At 38.5% G+C, this 26,659-nt stretch overlaps 1 protein-coding gene across 2 annotated transcripts in view; it reads right to left on the bottom strand.

Annotated features, from left to right (window-relative positions):
- The window catches only part of UBR1 (ubiquitin protein ligase E3 component n-recognin 1), a 60,180-nt gene extending 35,101 nt beyond the window's left edge, over positions 1-25,079 (bottom strand). The window contains exons 1-16 of one of the 2 annotated variants that reach the window (XM_084207031.1): positions 24,923-25,079; positions 13,298-13,554; positions 11,947-12,025; positions 10,516-10,626; positions 9,062-9,192; positions 7,914-8,055; positions 7,314-7,376; positions 6,894-7,017; positions 5,106-5,213; positions 4,568-4,656; positions 3,763-3,861; positions 2,919-3,076; positions 1,834-1,933; positions 1,432-1,560; positions 1,007-1,187; positions 77-138 (exon numbers count right to left, since the gene is read on the bottom strand). In XM_084207031.1, the coding sequence (XP_084063157.1) occupies positions 77-138; positions 1,007-1,187; positions 1,432-1,560; positions 1,834-1,933; positions 2,919-3,076; positions 3,763-3,861; positions 4,568-4,656; positions 5,106-5,213; positions 6,894-7,017; positions 7,314-7,376; positions 7,914-8,055; positions 9,062-9,192; positions 10,516-10,626; positions 11,947-12,025; positions 13,298-13,554; positions 24,923-25,003 (1,914 nt within the window). In that variant the 5' untranslated portion in view covers positions 25,004-25,079. The remainder of the gene's footprint in view (positions 1-76; positions 139-1,006; positions 1,188-1,431; positions 1,561-1,833; positions 1,934-2,918; positions 3,077-3,762; positions 3,862-4,567; positions 4,657-5,105; positions 5,214-6,893; positions 7,018-7,313; positions 7,377-7,913; positions 8,056-9,061; positions 9,193-10,515; positions 10,627-11,946; positions 12,026-13,297; positions 13,555-24,922) is intronic. The other variant, XM_084207030.1, reaches the window with a different exon arrangement.
- Between the last annotated feature and the right edge of the window lie 1,580 nt (positions 25,080-26,659).

Here is a 26,659-nt window from a genome sequence, read left to right as displayed (position 1 = left end):
GGATATAGCTTGAGGCTTTTTTCTTTCCAGAGTATAAATCACAAAAGCATTTGGGGAAAAAAAAGAAGTATCTTACAGGAGAAACAAACTCGTGCAATCTTGAGATGGCTCCAGTCTTGCTTAATCGTACATGAAGGCCTACAAAACCAAGGAAGAAAAATCAGAAAATAAATGAAAATCAGTGAAGGTTCTCCAACCCCTTCTAAATGTTAGCTAAATCATCTAAAAATCAGGAAATTACAGAAAAAAAGTCCATGTTTGTTTAGGAAAGACTTCATACTTTCCTTTTTTTAAGAGAAGATCTATTACATTATCACAACAGTTCTTACTAGGCTTACAAACCATTATTTTATGAATAAATTTATACTAAATGAATGAACACATCCAAATTGAGATGCTATATAATAAATAAAATTTTTATTTCACATTTGAATTATGTATCAGTAGTAAATGAATTTCAAGACTACAAGGCTTAACAGATGGCATCTTGGTATCAAATGATGTGATAAAGAATCTACAGCTTAATAATAGCACATGATTTCATTTGTATTCTATAGAAAGCAGTGATTGTATTCTGACTGGAAGCCTGTCCTGGAATTGTGTAAAATACATCTTTCAGGAGGAGCATTTTAACTATCCTAAGACATATATGGCTGGAAACTAAATTCAAGATAAATAATAATGGACATTCATTTAAATTAAGGTGATAGAACCAGAAACACTTCAGAGAAAACTAAGGATCTCATTAACAAGGAATTTTTTTCCTTCTTGACTGACTTCTCCCTCTTCCATTTTAAAAGACATGCTCCAATCTCCATAGTAATGTTGTTTTGAGAAAAACTCTCTTAGTGGGACATATGGGGAACACGTCTTCCTGATCATGAGAATGTCACAAAGTCGGAAAGCAACTTATCTGTGAAGCACTTAATCCAAATGTTTTCTGGAGTAAAGAAATAGAGATGGATGACAAGCATGGTTTAAACAGCAATCAAAATACATCACTTACCAGCAAGAGTCCTAGACAGTGGCAAATGTATGCTGACAGGATCTGCAGAAACTCTGTAAGGTCTGCTCTCCAGGGTATGGCCACATAAGTGAAATACTGTCTTCTCCCGAGAGCGGCCATTTGTGCTGCAGCACATCACAGCTTTATGGCATTCTCTGTAGGACCTGAGCAGCAGCTCTTCCTAGAATTTAAAATACATGCAGAATAAAAAAATCCTGCATGCTTTCCTTTCTCTCTTTGTCACGCCCAGATTAATTCTTTCAGACCAATTTTTTTTGTGGAGAACTATATATATATGTGTGTGTGTGTGTGTGTGCATATATATTTTTTTTTGTCTATATATTTTGTAAAAGCTATTTCAAAAGCTGTCAGGAAGATTCACAAAAGGCATGCATGCAAGAATCCCAGAAAATTCACATACTTACATCACAGGCACACCACTCCTGGAACATCAAAAGAATGTTCTTGAGCTGCATTTGAATGGCAATAGCTGCTTCCCAGTCAGGGTCCACCTCAATGTGCTGCCCAATCTGTCTTTTTATCTCCTCCATTCCCTGAAATGGAAATCCCACAAAATACTCTGTCTAAATCAGTGATCACAGGCTTAACATAACAGAAAATTCCACAGTCAAAAGTAAAACGCATGTAACTAAATTTGATGAGTATTACTTGTATAAACATGTCTTCTTCACCCACCCAAAACAGGGACTGAAGAATTTAACACTGTAATTGCCTGTTTACATCCATTATAATATTATGGGAAAAAAGAGGAGCTATAATCTCTTTATAACAGAATATTAGAAAGAAACTATATAAATGTATTGTACCTGCATGCAAGTTAGAATCCTCAGGAAAGAAACAAATCCTTCTAAAAAACGTTCCCTCAGACGGTCTGTCCATACTGTAGGTTTGCTGACTAAGATATACCTGTCCCCCCAAAAAAAACCATGATCACACTTTGCTCAGACTTCTCTTATGTTTGTATTTCAAGAGTTCTTGAAATACAATTGTTTTCAATTGTTTTAATACCCTCAATTACATAATCAAACTTCATCACCCTCCCCATCTTAACGTACTCAGAAAATTCCCCCAAATACTAGAACTACTAATACCTTGGTGTGACTCCATCTTTGGAAATTAACAGATTTTTTTAAAACTCCAAGGTGTTTAGGGTGTAAAAAACAGAGTAACAAGGACGGAAACACCACCACCACCACCACCACCCCCCCACCCCCCCCCCACCCCGGAAAAAAAGAAACCAAACCAAAAAAGCACCAAAAAAACAAACAAAAAAAACCAAACAACAAAGCCAAAACCACCCCAAAGTGAACTCAAAGGAGGGAAATGCAAGGGTAGACTCTTCCCTTTACCTTTACTCTAGTAGTAGAAGTCACAAGTATTAGAAAATGTTTATATGTTTAACTACAGGGTTCTCAAAAGTTTAGTGTGAGACCCAAATAGTTTAACTTCTGTATATAATAATTCCCATTACTCAGTTATATTATGTAATAACTCCCATTACTCAAAACATTACTCAGTTTATTAGAGCAATTTGGTACCAGTAAAAGCAGAAAACCCTATGCAGATAAGGATTACACAGCTTTCCCAGAACAACAGCAAATGGGAGACAAATCTCCCATACTGTCTTATAGTAGATACATTTTATTTATTAATGTAAATATTATATGCAATTAGATAATTGACAATCAAAAAAATGTTTTCATAGAATGTAATTCTGGTATTTCAAAATTTTAAGTTTCCATTGAAAAAGAAAACATTAAGGTATCATGAATGTTTTTTGAGGGGTTTGGGTTTGATTTTGAAGCAGTTTTATCATCAGACTCTGAACTGAAACACCTCATCATGCTACCAATATTTTTGAGCTGCTCTAGCTTCTCAGCCTTACACTTACCTGAGGTCATATATTACTGAATATACCCGGTTCAGTTTGTCCTGACTGTAGCCTTGGAAGTTGAACTTGTCATTTTTGTCTAGGTACTCTGGAAGCACTTCTAGGAGTGTTTCTGTAATGGTGGAGATTACACTTTGCTCTTCAATAAGATGTCGGGCCTGCAAGAACAAAGTGAAGTTTTTTTCTTCCTGTTTTTGTTAATGTTATCATCAAAATATTTTTCCTTTGAATCCAATCTTCCTGATTAAAAATTCTTTTAAACATTTGCAAAGAGCCCAAGATAAAAAAACTCCCACAGTACTTATTGCATAGGAACACAACTGCTATCAACTACAAAGTTTGTTAACAACTACATATGTTTGTTCAATTCTGACCACCGTCTATATAATGGTTATGCTGGTTTTTCCCTAGAAAGATAATGTAGAAAAGAATTTTTACATTACTACTACAGCCAAGAAACATGTAAACTTTAAAACTTATAGAAATACTTCCTCCACATATTTCACCCCCACAAGAAGGCATTTAACCATTTTTTACCCCCTCGCCCTGTTTTGAAAGTCACATAGACAAGTAAATGTGAGCAGTAAATAAATACACAAAATTAATGCAGAGTACAATGTGTCAGGAACTTATACTTATTTGCATTCCCTCTATGTTCTGTAATGAATTTTCACATCAACTCAAGCTCCTGCTTTCATAGTGGCTTTCATACATCTCGAAATCATTCATATTCAACTCAGCAATGCATAAAAACTCCCTGCCAAATACAACAATCTGCAAAGGCGGCACTCCTAGCAATTCTCAGACTTATTTTACACCTCCAGCAGAGCCAAGTTGTACATACCAGAGTAGGTACAGTGAACATCTGAACTGAGAGTGCTGTCACAGAGAGAACTCTGTCATGATCATCACTGATGTATTCCTTTTGCAATGCCTTGTAATACTGGAAAAAGAGAGTATTGGGGACATTAAACAAATGTTAGCAAAAACATTTACTTTTATATTCACAAGAATTACATCTCAGTGTGTCTCTCCCACCTAATAGAACCAGCTCCAACAAAAACAGCACAATATCCTCAATGCACCAAAGCAAGTTAATATGGCCCCCACTGCCTTAATACTGAAGATAAGCACAAATTTAACTGATTTGTCAGATTGGAATCAGAATTATTTCTTGCAGTGAGCTGCACAGATAGTTGTTCAACTGTCTGTAACACATGTGCAAGGTAATGCAAGTCTTTGTTTGCTTTGTTTCAGTCCAGAGAAAATCAAAAAGTATCAATCATCTTTATCAGAATTAAAACGTCTCACCCTAAAAGAAAACACACTTTGTTTTATATTTCGTATATTTCTTAATTATTATACTGAATTTCCAAAAAGAAAGGCCAATTTCAGTTGCAGTTCATCTGGCATTTCAAAATATAAACAGAATAATAAGAATATGTCATTCAAACAAGCATATCCCTACATGAGTCTAAAGAACAAACCAGTGACATGGGAATTAATTAACTGCACTCCAATAAAGGCTGAGACAGTTACTGAGGTTCTACTTGTTTAAAATTCATTATCTATACTGAAACAATTTTCAGTCTGGGGGGAAATTTCATAAAGCTAGTACAAATCCATAGCATAAAAATTAAACCATTTACCTTCACAAATTCCACAGCAAAAAGTTTTTTGTACTCCATTTCCATGAAAAAACTACTGAAGATAAGTTCATGAAGAACCTTCCTCGCCCCTGCGAAGAGCCAATACAATGCACGTCACTTTGTTGTACTAAGATGCAGCTTTTTGTGGAAAAACGGGAACCAATTATTAAACTATAATTAAAAAATCATTAAAAGTCTTGAAATGGTTATGAAGCATAACACGAAGTTATTAATTTTTTGGGGAGTTTGGACGTTTGGTATGTATTTAAAACATAAGTAATCAAGTCACTCAGTGTCAGATTGCATTTTGCAAAAAGATTTTTCAAGATACATAAAGCAGGACAAATTGAGGTGGCAAATATATATCCCAAATATAAATTAGCTCAGCTCTAAAAATGAAGGCTGTATAAAAACTGTAATAAAAAAAACATTAAGAACTGTAATTCTAAATGCATAGCACCCACATTTATCTATATGTTACACATGTGAAAAATTTATTTGACAAATCTTTAGTTTATAGCAACATGGATACACAAACCTTTATGAAGCCTTGCATCCCATAGCATCAACTTGCTTATAAAGCAGGGCTTTTCAGATCCAGCTTCTTCCTTGAGACATATTTGACAAAAGATCTGGCGAAAGTCACCTGTAGAGATAAAACTACTCATTTGTACAAGAATGCTTATAATTAAATTATATGACACAAGAAAATTAGAATTACATAATTCTATTACTTAAAAGAAGTAAAAAAGAAGGCACTTAAGTAAGTCAATGAACATACCCTTTGCCTCACTACTTTCTTCCTGTAATTCTTGCCTACCTAATTTAATAAATCCTGTGATGCAGAAGAGTATTTTAAAATGAAAATACTTTAGAGAGCTTTGCAAAGCAGATCCACAAGAAGCCTTTACTATGCCAGCACAGAAATGCTCAGGACTAGGGAAGTTTCTGCTGGTCACTGCCCCAGGCCTTGAAAGTCAGTCTTTTGTAGGATTTCAAAAATTCTTTTGCATTTTCTTGCACCTATCAGCAAACACAGTACTTGAAGCAGTTTTAGGGATCAACATATCGCAGTCAACCTCGGGTTTTTAACATTCCAAAATGAGGCCTTATGTTACAAATTTGAAAAGGTAAAGTGAAGAGTCATGAATCAAATTCCTGACAAACTGGAAATAAACATTATTAAATGTTTCTTGATCCATGTTCTACCACTTGAAACAAAAGCATGAAAAGAACAGGAACCGCCAGACTATACAAAGGTTTCAGCTGAGCATGGAACATCAGGCTCTTAGAGCCTCTGTGTATATAATCTAGAAGGACAGGAATGTTTGACTTGAATCTTTGTACTTAAAGACTCTCCTAAAACACAAAAAGTATCTGTTAACTTACCTGGATAAACATCCAACTTTCACTAGAAACTTTGAAATAATCCACACTCAAAAAATTTGTACCAACTGAAAGAACTGTCTGAAGAATTCAGAATAGCATGAAAATACCATTGGCAAAAATACAAACTTGAAAAGAACAGAACACTACAACTTGTAAAATGCTGTAAAGAATTACAAAAAAAGTACAGTTCTGATCTGTGTATTTCAAGCAAGCATTCAGAAAAACTAAGTAATTCACTTTATTAAAGCTTACAAAGGGGCTAAAGCAGACCACCAGATTTATCTATCAAGAAGGAGGATAAGAAGTAAGGAGAGCTTAAATATGCATATGTGTACTTTGTGAAGAAATTTTATAATGGCTTTAGTGTGGCAAGATACAGGTATGAAAAAAATAGTAACAAATCAAAAGTACATTGATTCAGAAATCTTTAAAACCATAAGCATCAAACACCAGCACAATGTATGAAAGCTTCAAATAGACCTTCCAGTACTGGAAAATATTTTTAATTAAGATTTTAATATGCTTCTTTTATTCATTCTAATGAATTACAGCTATCAAATCTGAAGCAGAAATTGATGTAAGCAGAGGATGTATGTTTCCACTGACAGAGATACTCTGTGGCTTTCCACCAGCATTGAAGAGGGAAGCTTTTAAGTAAAGGACTCACACACTGTGTGTGATGCTGAAAGTGGGAATAACAGAACTTTGAGATATTGCTCCATCAGGGAAACAAACACATTTATTTCAACAAGAAGGAACAGAAAAGTACAGCAGAAAAGTAACTTGCTGACGGATATCATTACCCACGCTACTGCACTATTGATTTTCTAATTAGAAAGAACAAAGTACTTTAATTAAGGGAATATCATATACAGCACTGCCTAATTCATTTGAATACTGGCATGGCATTATTGTAACAAAACCCAGTAATGCTTACTTGAATAGCTCATGAGTTTGTTCAGCCAAGAGCCAAGGCGCAAGGCAAACTTCTGGTGTGCCATAACATCAGCATGCAGAACCTCCACGTGAAGAGGTCGTTGAGAAACATTTTCAGAATGCCTCTAGGAGTCAGGTAAATATTAGTACATATAAAATAAAAAACCATTATTTCATTATTTATTTTCACTCCCCACCATCACTCCCAAGCAAAACAAAGAAAACAGTTTGATCATTTATTTCTGAAGATATCTATCTCAAATGTGGTGCTGTAAATTCAATTCCAAAAAGTTCACAGGCAAATTATAAAAACATGGAAGTACTAAGCTAAAGACGGTATGGCAGACAAATAAGTGCTCCATATTAATACTAATTAGGTGGTATGGGGTGTGTTTTTGTGAAAATTGCTTTAGGAAGTTACCTTAATTTCTTCTTTTGCTTCCTGACAAGAGGCATAATGTCCTGCCTTAACAGCTCTACGACCCTGTTTAAGAAAATACTGAGTATGAGACCAATACAAAGCAAACCCAAAGCATCACAAGTCTGATCCTTGCTATGTTTTTAATACATAATAGAAAAAACAGGGCCTAACATCGCTCACAATGCTATTAAACACCATGAAGCAAATAATAATTAACATAATTGTCTGTAGGAAAAAAATTAAAAATTTAATTATCCAAATTAACAACACAACGACCAAGTAAAGTCTGGGTATCTTATTATTAAATAAGGAAAATTCATGTAACACATTAAAACAGATCATAGAGATTTCTGCAGAATACCTTCAATACAAACCATATCAGCTTTCCTCCTGGCACAAAGTACATGAAATAGCAGAGTATAACCAGAGATGTGTGCTTCCTAAACCATACCTGAGGAACAAGTGCTGACTAAGAGTTGCTCAGCCATGTGCCTTTCTTTCCTCAAGCTCCAGCAAAGAAACAAAGATTCTATAAACAAATGACTGTAGTAGTAACTCTTAATGATTAGAAGGTGACTCTGATATCCCAAATGCACTAACCTCTTTATCTATGGCAGTTGTATGCAACTGGGCTTCACCAAGTTCACAGCCAAGTGCCCTTTGCAGGCTGTAGATGACATGATCATAAGAATGGTGTTCATCATTGAAAAGGACACAGTAGTAGCTGTCTACCTTCTCTCTGCTAGGAAAAAGGTAACGTCATACAAATAAAAGTCAAATTGCAAATACAGTTTAACTGATAGCTTGAGAAGTATGCCAAATACAATAAAAAGAAAGTTATTCAAGTAAACAAGCATATTCTTCATGCTAATGACAGACCCCACCATCTATGCCAGAAAAAGCCATAGAAATTATGTACCAAGCACAAAAGAGAAGTTTTGAAGTTATTTGATATTCTCATATAATTTCCTTTCTCTGCTGTTTTATGAACCCATTTATTATTAATGCGATACACAGCCTTTTTCCATTTTCACAGAATCATGGAATGGTTTGAGTTGGAGGGGACCTTTAAAGTTCATCTAGTCCAGCCCCCCTGCAATGAACAGGGACATGTTCAACTAGATCAGGTTGCTCAGAGCCCCATCCAACACGACCTTGAATGTCTTCAGGGATAGCGCATCCACCAACCCTCTGGACAACCAGTTCCAGTGTTTCACCACCCTCATTGTAAAAAATTTCTTCTTGTATTTATTCTAAATCTAACCTCCTTGAGTTTTAAACCATTAGCCCTTGTCCTAATGCAACAGACCTTGCTAATAGGTTTGTCCACATCCTTCTCTCAAGCACTGTGAAAAACTTGCTTGAAAATCTGTTCTGCTCCCCTGCCCAGCTCAGTTCTGCTCCTCTGCCCCTTAGCACCCCATCAGTGTCTCCCAAGACAGCCAACGGCACCTGGTGGGTCTCTCCACTCCTGACGTTTCCTCCCCTATGCACTAAGACCTGCCATTTCACTGTAGATCAGGCTGCCTCAGGAGCACTTCCCTTCAGTGACTGATGGAGGCCAGTCACACACTACTTTTCCCATGCAGTATCAAAAGCTTTTCTCTTCACAACTCTAGGTCAAATATGCCACAGTGCTGTTTACAGGGATTTCAGCACTAATGTCTGCATGAGTACGAGACTATTTCAGGCAACATTATAACCCAAGTTGCTAATGAATTGAAAAGAAAGTTGGAAACACTCCCTACCTAGTGGTGAGCTCCACAGGCAGTTCCTTCTCTTCCTCCCAGATAAGCATATCTACAATGTATTTTATCACCGAGGGAAACACTCTTCTAGAATGCTCCATAATTTCTTCATTCAACTGACATTCAGAATTCTGTAAAACATGAGATAATATTAACATGGAAAAGAACCTAAAAAAATTAAAAGGGGGTTGGTAGAGTACCTTATTAAAATATTATAGGAAATTATGCTATAATATGTACACATATACTGTAAGTTATATATACATACTTGTACTATAATCAGGAAATTATCTTTTTCACTATTTTCAAGCAAATTAACCTCACCTAATTTCTTCTTTTCAAAGTTATTTCATCCCAAGGGCTCTCAGCAGTATTCCAACAGTTTCATACACCTTTCTTCACACATCCATGTTTTATCTAGGCCTAGACTATGAAAGGCCTCATCAAATGTGTTAGCTTCCCTTTTTTTTTAAACTTGCATTCAAAAAAGCTGTTTAACAGCTTTCTGCATTCAAAAGAGCTGCTTAACAGCTCTCTGCATTCCCACAGATATTAAAAGTTTGCAGCGCAGACCAAGCAACAAGCTCCAACTGGTAAACAAAATACTCCTTATTGCAGCTTTAACCATTTTTATCTCCGAAATCCATTAACTTTTTTCAATAAGAAGGACAAAAAATTGAAGGAAAACTTTGTCTCATTTTTCTGTAAGGCCAGTGCTTTTCCATTCTTGTACTTTTTGACCAGAACATAAATAACAGCATGCTTGCTACAAAACCATCAGGGATTTGGGGTCTGCTTGCAATGACAAATGCTGAGGTTTTTCATCCTGATTATCTCAGAATGAAGGACTCTGAAAAAACCCCAAATTTTACCTGAAGCAGCTGATTTTCCTACATTCTCTTTAAGAATTCCTTGTAGGATGGCATATTTTTTGTTAATATGCTCCTTTACGAGGTACAACAACCATGAGACAACCTAGCATAAAAGGTTAGTTTCAGGGCACAGAACAGTTTTTTTATTCATAGTGACAGATCACACACTGGAACTAACTGACAAATGCAATTGTTCAGCAAGGCAGTAACGCAGAAAACATTAAAATCAAACTTCTAAACATTTGCTAACTGCTGGGAAACCAATTATTTGTAAATCAGAACTAATATACTTAGCAAAGAAAAGAACAAGAGACTGCAATTTCAATTCCAAATGAAAGACTCAAGCACACAAGACAGGTAGATGAAAGTGCCTCCAAACAAAAAGCAAAAAAACCAAAGGATGACTAATACACATGTTTGATCCCAAACACCTTAACCAAGGAAATCCTGATTCAATTTGACTAAACCTGTTACACGAGTTATACAATACGTATACATTCAAATACAGGAATAAGCGCTTATTTTAAAATAAGAAGGCAACATTTACAAAATGTTTAATTTCACTTTAAATAATATTCTTACTTCTTTTGGAGAACTTGATGCTCCAGGCTCATGTTTAGTACACAGCGGTCCAGCCTTCCACGCCTCTGTATCCCCACAGTCACAAAATCCACCTCCAGTGGAACTATGCATCTGGAAAAACCATGTATTTCAGTCATGAAATATGCCATAAAAAGAAGAGGAGAAGAGCAATGTGAACTATTTAAATCAAACACAAATATAAACATCTACCTAAACACAGAAGAGTCACTGCATAACCAATGGACTCACCACATTTTTTTAGATTAAAGGAAACTTACCAGAGGAGAAGGGAGGTAAAAGATAAACATTTTGAGCAGAAAATAAAGAAGGAAATAGAGCTGCTGCTACAGAAAGGTATGTAAGTCCTAAATAAATTTAACTTTAAAGTAAGTGAAAAAGCCTATGACTGATGACTGTTTCATAAATGGCAAAATATTTCTGGGTTTATTCACAAAATAATAGCACAGCTTTTTTATGTCTTCTTTAAAATTACTTCACCAAGCTAGAAAATAATATAAAAAAAACAATGTGCATATTAAACAGACATTTAGTAGTACTTCTACTTCTAACCAAAGAAACGATTACACAATCAGCCTCTAAACACATTTTTATAACTTTAACTTAGCATTGCACTTTCAGAAGTGTACAAATTCTGAGCCTCCACTTTGGCAAAAAGTTCAGACAAAACTCAGGCAAAAACAATTATCCTTAGCTTCCTCCAAATCCCCAATCTTGTAATAATTCTAAAAAACTCTGACCCAATAAAAAGACATTCAAAAATCTGTTATTTACCTGAAACATTTTAAAATAACCTGATCTAATTAGATGTGCTTTGAGCAGGAGGCCGGACTGTGTAACCCCCTTAGCTCCCTTCCAACATAAATTATTCTATGCATCTATAAAGAGCACATTGTGTATTCTTTAGATGAAAATGCTACAAATCTGCTCCCATCTAACTACCTATTTTCATAGCTGATGTTCTGCCACAAGAATTTACTGAAAAACACGGAAATGACAACAGCTTCTCAGCCCAGCTGTGGTTCCAAAGTGCTCTGTAATCATTACAGTCTGCTTTCCCTGGGTTTTCACCTTGCTTATATCCCAACAGAACTGACTGGGACTTAGGATGCAACTGCCATTTTCAGTCACAGCTCTTTGCTCTGACCTACACTTCCATGAAATTGCCAAAGAGATTAACACTATATACATTAATAAACACTCCTTTCTCTTTTGTTTCTTCAATTAGCAAATTGCTGTTCTTAGAAGAAGTTTTACATAGCTAGAAACACAAGAGAGAGATTAAGTAATTAATAAATCCCAGAATTTATTTTCTAAATAATAAAATTACTAATGGTTTACATGCAGTTTATTAAAGCCTCAAACGAACTTCTCTAAAGCTACAAGTAAAATCTTAAAAGAAGATTTTCCAACCTTGTACCGGTGGTTCTTGTGAATGCTATTCTGGAAGCAGTCAATACAGAGCACACAAGTTGGATCAACTGCACAGTCTCTGCAACAAAAACAGTAAGTGGAAAACTTCCTAAAACAACTTTAATGCACAAAAGAGTATGTTGCTCATGGTAATCCTGATTACAGAAATAGCTTCCTTCCAAACCTTCAAATGATAATCATCATTACAATAATTTAATACTTCAGTAACATTCATTTATTACCATAAATCTACTGAATCAAAGTAAAAAGAAGACACAAGTGCCTGCTAGATCTGAAATTCAAGACATCAGATTTTGAAACTGCAGAGTATCTTTTATTTTTAGCATTTTAGAAGCCTAAATCAAACAGATACCTAGTTTCAGTTGAGTAGTACAATATAGTACCTTGTATAAATACTACCACATTTTTGCAAGACTGCAACTCAAAAATATAAGAGACCAACTCAGATATTTAGCTTTGTCTTTTTGCCTACTACCATACATGAACTCTGGAGAGGTAGGAAGAGAATTACTCTTATTCTAGCAGCACTAAACTGCCTTGTCCTGTTTTTTCCTTTGTACAGCTAACCTACTCACTATACACTTTCAGTACACACAGCAGGACTTCTTCCAAGACCATTCTCCTTCCATACACAACACTAGCTGATTCCTAGAAAAGGCTGAAGAGTATGTGACTGATTAAAACTTTACAGTGAAACTCAAAATTTATTGAGAGCTTGTATTTTGACGCTTCCTAAATTCTAAAGGATGGATTTTTTTGCTGATAGTGCTTTTCATCCTTAATAATATTCTCTCAGTATTTCTAGTTAAGTTTCTTAGGCTTTTATTCATGATACTCTATATGCATTTGTATTAACAGAAATTAATAAAATTAATTCTATCAAATCAATGAGCTGCCACCTTTAATATACTGCAAGATGAGAAAAAAAAGTGAAAAAATTACCATTGGCCACACAGCTATTGCCAAAGCAAAGGACTGATGATGCTCAGAAACACTGGATTCTGTTTCAGACTTTGAAAGGTGAGTACTGTATCCCTCAATTCAGGTACAGACTCCACATTCATACGTTATCATCCAAGACTTTTAACCAACAGCTTTCAGTACTTTTAGTAACCTTTGCATTTCCTTCCCCATTTCTCTGCCAGAGCCTTCTTTCCCTATGCAATTTTCCTCACTCCAAAGTGGTTTGAAATGGGAAACAAATGCCAGCATCAGTTAAGCAAAGAAGTCCCATGACACAAGCAATGACTAGTTAGCAGCACAACTGATTTTATTAAAGCACTTTGCTGCATTACCTCAGATGGGAACACTGATGACAACACATCCTCACCTGCAAGAGTATGTTGTCTCCCCTCCTTTGAACACCTTTCCACAGAGCTGGGAGGTTCCACTCTGCTGTAGTTTCTCCAGGAATATATCTGGGTCTTCCCCAAACAAATAACATTCCAGGGGGTACAATATTGCTGCCTGGACCATTTCTTCTTGTTTCTCCACCAAGGGGTCCATTTCAGCTGAGTAAATATTTGGCACATGTTTTGCCAAGCACTGTAAGAATGTAGCTTGGAAGTCGAATCTTTCATCACACCACTGCAATAAAAAGAACACCCATGGATAAACAAACAAATAAGTAAATATACAGAAAATAGGATTACACACTTCTATTGTGAATTCAGAATTCTTTCCTACATCCAAAGTCAGTTCTTTGAGAAATAAAATCCAATAAACCTTGGATTTCCAATGATTTCTCTGCTATTTTCCACCACCTGTGCTCCTTTGAAGTCTTCCACTAAAACACTCTAAGGTAAGTGCAATGTTACTGTAGAGAAACCCACACACAAAATAATTTTCATCTAACAGTCTTTCCCACAGGCCAACCAATACACAAAGTTTGATGTCTGTTCAGCTGCTGACAAATGGAAAAGTTTGGGATTCATTCCTTTGCCTGCTGATAGTCACAAAACATGTACCAATTTAATGGTCTTCTGAAAGCCTTGTTGAACTGATCATCAGAGATCAATAGCTGCTGAGGAAGAAAGAGCCCAAATGATGATACAAGCTTAGTGTCATTGGGAAACCAGGCTAAAATGCAATTTCTTTTTTGTATGACAATTAATGAAAGTACTTGTGTTTTGACTTGAGGTTCTTAGTCCATAACTTCACTTCCAACATCTTTACTTCTCCAAACAGTTCTCTCCAATTGTCCTATTTCTGTCTTTCAATTCAAATTTTCTTTTTTTCATATTATTCCCATGATTTAGAAATAACTTTTGGTTTTCTCTACTGCAAATCAGTAAAGGCTCTAAAAGACAACATCCTTTCAAACACAACCTTGGTTAAAATCCAGATATCACAGAATATCCTAAGTTGGAATAGACTCACAAAGATCTTTAAGTCCAAAACAGGACAGTCCCAAGAACCACACCATGTGCCTAAGAGCACTGTCCAAATGCTTCTTGAACTCTGGCAAGACTGGAGCCACAACCACTTCTCCAGGAAGCCTGCTCCAGTGCCCAGCCACCCTTTGGGGGAAAAACTTTTTCCTAATATGCAATCCAAATCTCTCCTGATGCAATCCCATGCTGTTCCCTCAGGTCTTGTCACAGGTCACCACAAAGAAGAGATCAGTGTCTGCCCCTCCTCCTCCCCTCACAAGGAAGTTGCAGATTGCAATGAGGTCTCCCCTCAGTCTCTTCCAGGCTGAACAGACCAAGTGACCCCAGCCACTCTTCATACAGCCTCCCCTTCTAGGCCCTTGGCCATCCTTGCTGCCCTCCAAGAAGTTTCCATCCTTCTTATATTGTGGGGCCCAACACTGCACAGAAGATTGAAGATGAGTGCAAGAATAATAATACACATGTAACTTCATAAAGCTCTAAAAGGGTATTTTCTCCAGGCCAGCAAGTAGGGAACAAGCAAAGCAACCACAAAAGGGTTCAGACTGAAAGAAGACTCAAAGAAGCAGACTATTTAACTTTTTATGTGAAAAACAAAAAAATCTTCAATCCTTTATTTATTTATTTGGCCATTAATCTTCTTCAGCATTACCCTTAGGTAGCCCATTACCTCATTTATCATGGTGAAAATGCACGGCAGAAGCTTATGGAAAAGATAAGCCATGGATAATGTGGTCAAGCAGAATAGCAGATTTGCCCACAATCATATTAGAATATTCTAAGTTTGTAAGTGCAGCAGCTTGATCAGTCTTCCTGTTCATTCCTTGAACCACAAAGCATTCAAACCTATCCCTTATTATCTGAAAATGAAGACCCATCCATGAATTGAAAGCAAACAGTTATTTTAATTCCAAAGCTAACAAATAAATCTGGTTTTGTTCCAGAATTTCACTCGAGCAGTAAGCACCATTGAAATTACTGTATTGGTCATAAAAGCTGTAGCAAACACACATACGTAATATATATGCAATCTGTATACATACAGGCACTCAAATATATAGGTATGTATTTATTGTCATATATTCAGAGCTGAGGAACAAAAAGAAAATAAAACTAATTAAATAGGTGCATTTTTATTTTAATTACCTCATTCAAAATGTTCAACTACCTAGCAATACTTTCATTAAATAAAAGTGATGCCTACCCAGGGCATAAAGACACTAAATTGCAACAAAGAACTAGAAATTAAATCCAAATTTATCAGATACTTTCATATTAACACTGAAAAAACAAAAATATCACAGCTGACGGCTCTGAGAAAGATTTTTCAATTGTAAGAGGTAGCTGAAAACTTAATTATTTGATCATGTGTTTCTTTTTTTATGCGTCTGACTTAAATGAGCGGAAGTGAATTATTCCTATCATAATTAAACTTCATAATTTAGTGTTTCTACTTAAACACGTTTCCTCCTGTAACTAGTTTTTGTTTTATCTTACCTATACTGCATCATGCCTTCATCAAATTCCCCTCCCAATGTGGTCACTGTATTTTTTAAATGCAGGAGGGTGGGATGTGGCCCTGTGGCACACTCTGTTTACAGAGCACAAGAGAATCCAAATCTGTCCCCTTCTATCTCAATGACCCAGGTTCCCAGGAGATGGTGCAAGATTACCTTCTGCTTTGTTGGCCCAGAGCACCATCATAGCTTCAAGAAACACAGGGCTAAGCTCTCCTGAATATCTGCCAGAAGTGTAAAATGGGTTCTCACACAGTCAAACTCACAAGCATTTCAAGCATTCTTGTGCAAAGCTTTTAATTCTATTTAAATGTTGTTCCAAGAAGAGAGGACAGGAAGTAGGAAAGAAGAGGGAACAAGGGAAGCAAGAGAACTTTCTCAAGCAGGCTGTCTGCCTTCTGGTAAAAACACTAAAATATAAGCTCACCCATGAAACACCCATTATACTCACAAAAGAAACAAGAACATATTTCTCTTATTTCTAAAAGCGGCACCAGGCTAAACTTCAGACCTAACACATACCCTCTGTGCCTCCTATGAGAAATAATTGATTCCTTTCATCAAAATCTTTTTACTATATTATGTTCAAATGTATAAAATTACATATGTAATTTCAAAACTTCTAACATTACAAAATCTGCCAAAGAAAACGCCCCCTCCTAGATTAAATTTGACTCTTCAAACCTAGCTTTGTCCCTTTGTGCCCACATATTGAAACTCAACAGTTTCAGAAATCCCACTTTCCCTCTGCTCACTCACTCCCTTACCTGAGCTCATACATGTCAAGTGCTCAATTGCTAGAGATATTAAAAAACATATGAATTAATAGGCTTTTTGTTTTTATTGACAGGACAAGCTGGAAGTCAGGAAAGCCAAATTGATGCACAAAACAGTCACAAGCTGAGATGGGGCTCACACTGCACCGTTCTGCCCAGCCCTGGCATAGGCAGCCCCAAGAGGCTGTGGAAATGCCATCCTTTGACATATTCAAAAGCCAGGTGGCATGGTCCCGGGAAAGCTGTTCTAGGTGACCCTGCTGGAACAATGACCTGCAGAGGCGCCTCAATCACTGTGTAATTCAAATGCTTAGTAAGGAAAAGTATTGTTTCTTCATCAATCTCTATTAATCTTGTAATTTCCGCTACTAGTAAGCTCTAGAGAGAAGTTATTTTCCAGATTTGATTCCACTCAAGAGTAAATCTGAAATACAGTACTGAAAGAGACAGAAGCCACAAAACAGAACAATTAAGGAAGAAACATTACCATGTAACCAAAATAATACTATCAGTCAGCTCTCCACAGCCCCCCAGGCACTCAGACCCTACTCAGAGAGGCCCGTATGCTCTAAACTAACAGAGGAAAGCCCAGAGGAAGCTGGCTGAATACACTCTACTCCAACTGACACTATCCCACTGGAAAATAGTTTTGGACTCTAAACTTAAAACTAGTGATTTTAGGAAAAAGAACCACCTTCACATTTAGAGCACATTAGAGCTTCATCTAAAATCTGAATTCTGAAATTGCTCAGCTTTTAAATATTTGTATTAGTGACCTTAGTAGAGTTCTTTCAATGGGCTTCTTGGTCATTTTCTCACTTTCAACTAAAGTTTGCCAAAGAAACAGCCACGTCACCAAATGGCCCATGTGGACATACATATGGCCTTGAAATAAAACCCCCACAAACAGTGACCACAATGACCTAAGGGAGCTCTCATTGCAGCAGCACACCAGAACCTTTTCTGCAGAGGGAAAGTAACAACCACACCATGTTGGTGGGCATTCACAGATATTGAAACAGCAGGCTAAGGTGATACTCAAGAACCTGACACTAGTGAACAGTGTACATCAAAGATACACATTGTCTCCTAGCTCTGCTTTTATACTTTATACCTCTAACCTCTGTTCCAGACCCATCTCTTTTCCTTTTTGCAATCATACATTCCTGTCATAGTCACTTTTTTTAAGATTAGATAATTCTCAAACTGCATGAAAGAGGAAGAAAAAGGGAGGCAGGCAGAGTTGCAAAGCTGTGTTTCTCAAGTGTTTTGTCAAAAGAGCAGATACACAAACCATTTTGTCCACCACATTTGATTTGTGCATTACAACAAAAGCAGTAATTTGTCATCTTTATTGATTCCTCAGAAGAATACTGTGACAGAAGCACTGCTTCACAATACCACTTGAAAGCAAACCATTGGAAACAATTTCTTGTCTTGCATGGGAAACATAGTCTCCTCTATGGGCTCAAACTAATATTTCTTCCCATGTAACCACATAGAGATTTTCCCAAATGTCAATTTCAACCAAATATGCATATTTGTCCTACATGTAAAAGGACAGTTTGTGGCTCTTTCCAAACCCTTTAAATAAGCCTCATGCCAAAAGGTCAGAGGTTGAGAAATTTTATCTGCCTACAAATACTACTATAAAATACACAAAATATCTGTCATTGATATAGCAAATATATCCATATCCAATTTTGGCTTTCACAAACACATTTCATTTATTAATACTACAAATAATAACAGGAACAAGAGAGAAATAAGTGTATAAGAAAAAAAGGGGGGGAAATCTAACAACATTCTCAATTCACTTTTCACCTGCAGAGCAAGCATCAAATGAGATTTCTCGCCACTGTGACAGAATTTCCTTATCTTTGCAGAGGTTTATTATGTACACTAATTCAGTAGCTGTTGCTTCCATGACAATTTTTGATCTTCCTTCTAAACACAGTTCTCTTAGAACTCTGAAGCCTTTTCCAAATAACAGCTTGCATGAGGCAATATTATAAAAAGCAGCTGTACTTTAACTGCACTGATTGACAAGCTGATCTTTTAGTGCAAAAGGGCTTGCCTAAATTTCAAGACTATATTTAGATCTATACATTAATCTAATCAGTGAAAAGGAACATTAATATTTATGAACATTAAACAACAAACTATGAAGGAACAAACTAGCAGGAGCATGAACTAAAACATGTACCTGGTCCAGCATCCCAGTTAAAAGGAATAGTCAAATACTTTGTTATGCATAGCAAAAATCTGTCAGGCACAAGATGACAATACCAGCTGCCTGTCAAATCAGCTAAAAAAGCAGGCTTTTAAAAGTAAATATTTAAAATGCTGGGGGCTTACTGATTTCAAGCAGGTGCCATTTGACATAAATACCAAGTGCAAAAGGCAGCTTTACTTTAAGGCACAAAACACTTGAACAAGTTAAACAGAGATTAGCAGAACAGCATCTCAGAAAACTTTTATTCTGATATTGTCTAACTAATTGAGGAAACATATGACATTTTAAAAGGATAAATATACACAAGTTCTTTGATAAGTAGGCAGAATACTTAAAATTTCTTTGAAAAGGAAAGTTCAAGGATTCTTGAACTAACATTTTCATATAAGGGTTCTGCTTTCAAAATTTTGGCTCCATTTTTCCTTGTTATTACTTTGGTTTAAAATTACCTGTTTTCTAATGCACTGAAAATAAGATCCAACTAGAGTAGAGAACACCTAGGCATTATTTTTAGTAAAAACAACATGAAGACAAGGCAATCTATTTCAGCCTCAAACATATATATTCCACAAAGAGGAGGCTTCAAAAATAAACACTAGAAATTAACATTTTTTCTTCCCTGCCTAAAATCAAGCTTTTTTTTTCTTTTTTAGGAGTATAAATTCTATCTCTGGAAGGGCACAAATCAGGGAGTTAAAATGGAAACTTAATTTATTTTTTTGTCCCATTTGTAACAGGAATTATGGTGCGTCACATTCTCCAAGAAAGCACAACCAATGTTTTAGTAAAGAATCTAAGCTGTAAAAATTACTGTTTAAAACTCAAATACAAAATATCTGTTTTCTGATGCATCTGGCAGCTCCTTTAAATAACACAGCTAAAAAAACCAAACCATACTACCAAACTTTAGTATCCAATCTGCTTTAGATATCAGTAATTACACTAAAAGAAGAAAGTTTTAAGTTTCAAAAGCTCTTTTCCCTTGGCACAACACGGGTAACATTCAAGACTGTCTAACATTGTCCTAACAAAACATCAGCTTTGACCGGAAGACATAAAAGAACTTTTTGATCTCTTCAGTCATTTAACTTTGGCCCCTGAGCCAAAGCAGGGTGCCAATTCATGTCAAAAGATGCTTCAATGATGCAGGTGTTAGCCCACTTGAACGAGACTCAAAACCAGCACAGACTACTAAAGCTTTGTTTAGAGCACAACATACCCCGATTCCAGCAGTCACCAATGGCTACCAATTGAGCTGAACCAAATGGGTGACCACCAGAGAAGGACAAGCAACACCATCTGTTACTGTTTCAGCTGCTGGACAGCTAAAACTAACCTCTTCTTCAGAGTAAACAACACACAGACTTAAGCTGCTCAACTTCTTGGAGCTGAAGGTCACTTTTGAATCACAGGCGCCTCCAAAACCACAAGAGCACAGCTGCAGTCATGGGAGTAAGCGCCTGAAAGCAATCTGCTGCCCAAGGAGATAACTGGAGTCAAATCATGGCCTGTAGCTTCTCCACCATGCTGGAGGTATCTCGACTGCACCTCCCTACCAAGAGGAGACTCCAGCCTAAATATGCTGCAAAATTAGCAGGATACTACTACTAAGTAGGTTCAACAGGAAAAATGGTCAGGAATTCTGGAACTAATTTTGAAGTCTTTGAGGCATGCAATCTAATCATCTTTTCATATTCCAAATTTCTTGGTGAAACCTGCATTTGGTAGATAGCAACATACAATTAACACTAGAGGAAGAAAAAATTTAGTACCACACAGTAAACCAAAACAATGTGCAAAATACTTATTTTGGGGGAAAAGTTATTCTCCCTATAAAAATAGCAAAATCATCTTGGAAGAGTTACTTATATTCTGTGAGACTCTGAAATTGATTTTTAAGTTCTGACTATTTATTTGACAGATTTTTTTTTTTGCTTGTTTCTAGAGAAACAAAGGAAATACTTTTATTCTTTTTTTGATCCTTTACATCCATACTGTGGTCTCCTACATTTGAAGGAACACAACATCCATGAAGTGTCTTGGCAAGCACCAGGATGCATTTCAAAACACATAACTACAGTGAATATTTACAAAATAATTCATTAATGGAAGGATGAGGGTGCAGAGAGGTGGAAAACAACACCATTGCTATTTTTTTCAATTCCCTGTGTATTCACACGTACCTAATTTTCCAATTATCATCAATTTTAAGATCCACTGTACACAGTCTAATTCTGCAGTGAAGGAATGTGCAGAAATATTCTGGTGATTCTATCCATATTTAGCACTCACTCAGCATCCCTCAAACACCTTCCCTTATACATCAAATCCAACCTGTTTATCCCTAACTTCTCTGCTGCTGTGACATCTAAGGGACACTAAAACAGTTACATGCTATCAGGAATATCCACTGCTTTCTCCTGAAGCCACATACCTCTCACAACTGCAATACTGTAATAGGACTAGAGCAACCATATGTTGCGCACTCCATGTGGACTCGAGCAAAGATAACAGATAGCACCCTTACAATCAGTCCACCCCTGCACTAACAAAAGCCACAAACATTACCACTAAGTATAAGTAGACAGGAAAGAAAAAACCACAGCACTACCAGATGCTGTAACAATGCGAAAGCACTTCAGTAAATATACAGGGATGCAAACAGGACTTGGGCCATGCTCCAGTTACCTGCTGCAACTTTCACAGCTCCCATTTCTTGGACACTGACACAAGTGTACAGTAAACACTGTTCTGCCAATATGTTTCACTGTTCTAAATACAGCAGCTTTGACCATGTGCATTTCAGGGCCTAGATACACTAAAGGATATGATGGCTTACCTGAAACGAAGTTTTAAACAAATTTAGCTAAACAAAGTAAAATTATATGGACATGTCATCTGGTCTAAGCAGATCAATTCAGTTTAGAAGACACTGCAACTCCAAATAAGAGACCTGACTCAGATTTCACTAATTTCAAGAAACAACCTGCACATGAATATGAATATCCCCTCCACATTATTACTTGATTAGGACACATCCACAGTAGCAGGACTCCTCATATACATTTTCTCAACTATGTAACAACACTGAATGACACAAAAGAATCTGAAATACATTAAAATGCAAAAATGCCTGTATCGTGCTTTACATTATGAAACTGAAATTTGTCATTTTCCTGTCTTTAAAGGAAATATCCTAATAATTAAAAGCTTTTCTCTTCTTGTGCACTGCTTACATCTCAGCTTTTGTTAGGAGTTCTGACAGCAAAAGAAAGAACCTTTAAAAAAAAAAACCTTTTCTTCACAAATATTACTGAGAAGGTACACATACATAAAAATTTGAAGATTTAGTGTAAATTTAAAATCTGTCAAATACCTTAATATCAAGGCCAAGTAGCAGACACAAGAGCAGACAGGAGTCAAACCAGAATTTGTTTAGAATACAAATGGACAACCAACCAAGGGCAGGATCCAGCTTGCAAAGCAGGCTTTTGTCAGGCCACCAGCAATGCCTGCTAGCCAACTACTGGACAAGCCAAGTCCAGCCCATCAGCCATCCAAACTGTGGATGCTGTTGGGAAAGGAAAGAAAGTAAGCCCAAGTTTGGTAGACAAGGTTTACTACTTAATCAGCATTAAATTCAGCCCATTCTCCTCCACGGCAGCTCAGAAAGCAATACAGCCACTATGGAGAAGTAGAAGCCCAGACAGGACCTGACTTCCAACTAATGCAGTGAAACACCAAGTGAAGTATTTTCAACCACAGTCACCCAGCCTGAAGTGCTGGAGATAAATGCAGAGAAGACACCACTGACTCAGGCTGGGTGCAGAAGAGCTTATTACCTGAGTCATCACCATCCATTCCAAAATCAGACTGGCTCCTGCAGGATCATTCAGGTAATCCTGCATCATGCACCCGGCACTCTGGGAAGGCTTACAGCCAGACGTGGTGCTGCACTACAGCCAATGGCACCCAAAGCCAGAGACGAACAGAGGAGCCAGAGTTTGTCTGACTGCTCAGACATTGAGACAGATTTGACAAGGTCAGTGAGGCCAAAGCTCACCCTATTTAACCAGTTCTTTCCACTCCACACAACTTTCCAATTCCAGCACCACAGTGACTTTCAAAACAGTTCTGCACAGTGAAAGCACAAGTCAGGAAGGATATCCAACTTAGTACCATCTTTAGGACAGCAATAAACTGAGGGTACTGCTTCCAGATTACAGCTGTCTCTAGCATCACTATAGCCAGGTTTGCTATCTGACATCACAAATGCTGTCAGACACAACCTGTCTCAGGCTCTTCTTCTCCCTTTTTATAACATACCTATCTCAACCCCTGTTCCCAGTCAAAATCCCTGTAGCTTGCTTGGATGTATGGCAGGCAACATGGTCTGGATGGCCAAGTACCTTCCTTGGAATAATGATAATTCTGGTCCAGACACTTTCAATTGGTCGAAATCACATAAAAATTAAGACAGGTTAGTGCACCAGCATCACCTTTGAGCAGCTAAGGATCTCTTCAACAACTCTCTCCTAGTTTTTTACAATACCACTATTACCAGCTGTATGGATTGCTTAGGCTAACTCAGCCTCTGATGTCCCCAATTAATGAAAAGTTGATTGCACTGCTTTGCTGCTGATTGCCTCTACTACCCTCAGTACCACTGACTTCAGGCACAGCTCACAAGCTTAAGAAATCGCCTGTCTTGGGCTGCAATTTTTGACACTATGCAATCAAATCACATTTTTCCCAGCTTAAAATCAATTTGTTCCTGATTAAAAAAAAAATAATAAATCCACACATAGCACTGTTTCAGTTACAGAAATATAAAGCACTTAAGAATGAAGTCTGTGACTAAAGGGCCAGTTCTAATGATTTGCAGATACTTAAAATTCTGAGAAGGGTACAAGGAATAATGGTTGCTGGCTTAGTGCTGCCACATGCAAGACAAGTTCCACAAGTAAACAGCTTTCTACTTTTATTGGTGGTGTGTAGCATCATGTAAAAAGTAGCTATTCTACAAGCTTGCCAGCACCCAACTTTTAAACGCCAGCAGTCAACAATTTCAAAACTATACCATGTGTGCAGACTGTTACAGAAAATAGAACATAAAATGTAAAGTGCCTCATACACATCCATCTGCCTTCCCTTCTTAAGTTGTCAGCCTTTGGGTTTTAAACTCCTCCTAATAAAGTGTTTCAAATATAGCAATCACTACACAAGTTTGTGGAGGAAACCACAGAAGGCACTTACATGCTACCACTAGACAGGGTCAACACCAAATTGTGTTCAATAACAAAATACTAAATCCATAGATAATTATTTTGCAGAATGAAAAAAGAAACAATATTTCTGTTCAACAAACAACTTGTTCCTATGTTCTTTCTAAACTATACTATTTGCTGCTCCACACACTCTGCAGAACAGTAATTTGTTATTCAGCCTTTTTTGTTCCACAGCGGAGTCACCTTTAATTAAGAAGCTAAAGGACTAAGGTTAAAATGAGCATATACACTACAATGTTTAAAGGACAGTCTCTGAAGCTTTCCTAAGTTTGATCTCATGCCATTCCGTCATTAAGTGCAACTGAAGACCCAGGACAGGGGCTGAGAGATGCTGCGGGGAGCTGAGACAAACGGCGCCCTCGTGGGCCCCTGACAGCGGCTCGCCGGGCCTGGGGCAGGGCCGGCTCCCCGCTCCCGGGGCAGAGGCGGCGAGCCCCGGAGCCGCAGCCAGCGCAGGCCGCCGGGAGCGGGCGCGCAGCCGCGTCCGCCGCCGGCACGGGGGCACCGGGACCGGGCCGCCCGCTCCGGCCCCAGCGCCCAGGCCGCGTCCCGGCTGGAGCCGCCGCCTCCCGCTGGCTACGGCGGGTGCAGAGCGGCGCGTCCCGGCCCTCCACGGCGCCACTCAGCCGCCGCGGAGAGCCAGCCCTGCTCGGCCGAGCGGCGGGGCGGCAGCGCGGGGAGGGCACGGGCTGCGCCCGAGGGCGGGCAAAGGGAACCGCGGCGCGGCACCGGTCTGCAGCCTCACCGTAGCTCGCTCCGGGGCCTGCGCGGGGGCCCGGCCGCCCGCCGCTCCCGCCGCGGGACCTCTGTCGCCTCCGTCCGCCATTTTGAGAGCGAGGGACGCGGCCGGCGGCGCCGTCACGGCCCGGAAGGAGCCGCCGCCGTCACCGGGCGCTGCGCCCGCAGCCCAGGGCCCGCCCCGCGCGCAGCCGCCGCCGTGCGCAGGGGGCAGCGCCCCCTGCGGGAGGCCGCAGCAAGGCCCGGCCCGGGGCCTCTCGAACGGCCGCCACGCGAAGCTCCTGTGGGTGCTGGGCGCTGAGCTACGCGGATGGAGTGCCTGGGCAGGCACTTAAACTGCACCGTCTGGGTGTTCACTTCGCCCTGCATCACGGAGTCACGGAATCACGGAATCAATTAGGTTGGAAAAGACCTCTGAGATCATCGAGTCCAAGTTACGACCGAACACCACCTCATCATACAGCCCATCGCACTGGGTGTCACGTCCAATCTTTCCTTAGACACTGACTCCACCTCCCTGGGCAGCCCATTCCAATGTTTAATCACTGTTTCGGTGAAAAAATTCTTCCTAATGTTTAATGTAAACCTCCCGTGGTGCAGGGGACTATATCCCCTCGTCTTATTGCTAGCAAGATATTAGCACAAGTAATTTCATCTACACAGGTGCAAAGTCACACCACTTCCGTGTGGCTCCCATATGGGCTAAGCAAAGGGAAAATTTTATTAATTTGGTGCAGGAGGCAACAGTAGCTTTAAGCAAATGCCTAAAGACCAAAAGATCTCCAAGATCAAAATTCTTCCTCCACACCTCCTTCCAACAGCATATCATAACTGTTCTGGGCGCTTAGCAGATTTGGCAGATTAGGGCATTAGGATCTTGATTGATGCGTGACAAACACAGCCTATGCATTGCTGGAAGTTTTCCAGATTGCTGCAGTCCAGTTGCACAATTCCCTGTGTTTGCACCCTCCTAAAGCTGAGGAAATAGACAAATAGCCATAACATTGGATCTTGAGGTCCATATCGAATGCCTGATATCTTGGATATAGGGAAGACTGCCTCCTCCCACTGTAGTCTTCCTGTTTCAAGCCTGCAAGCAGCTTTTCGACTTTCTTCAGTTATCAGTATGGATGGGATAAAGTTTACAGGTAACCTTTCCAGGTACATTCAATAATTGTTATGCACTGCACACAGACACAGGTACTCTCAAAGTTCTTATGTCTTCAGAACACCTGAATGTAGTTCCTCTGCCATAGCTACCAGTCTTCTTCATATTAAGAAGTCCTGCAGACTTTTTTATATTACTGAAATCTGTCACTTAAAATCACCATCACTGAGACAGGTTTAAGTATGACGTGTAAAAAATACAAAGTGAATTTTGCCATGAGACAATTAACAATTTCATCTTGTTCTGTCTGTATTGCTGATCTGTACCCAGTTCTTTTCAGTAGCACAGCTGCCCGCTAACCAGAAGTGTTGTTTGCAACAACCAAGTTTGGACTGTAATTACTGGAGTCCTCCACCTGTTTTGGCATCAACACTAGCGATTGTATAATCCAGCTTCCAAGGTAGTCAAGCAAGAGAAGCAAGGCAGAATTCCAGGACAGCAACAAACCCAGTCAGGCAGCAGGAGGGCTCCCTGCAGCCCCCCGAGCCGCAAGGCAAGCAGCTCGCCTGGCCACCTCTTTTAGCTAACTATCAGTGTGGGTTTGCTTTACTGTGCGACTTTTAGAAGTTATGCTAA

Source organism: Fringilla coelebs (genome assembly GCF_963513975.1).
Source record: "Fringilla coelebs genome assembly, chromosome: 6".
Lineage (NCBI taxonomy): Eukaryota > Metazoa > Chordata > Aves > Passeriformes > Fringillidae > Fringilla > Fringilla coelebs.
The sequence above is the reverse complement of the archived record's forward strand: the minus strand, read 5'-3'. Positions and strand labels throughout refer to the sequence as shown.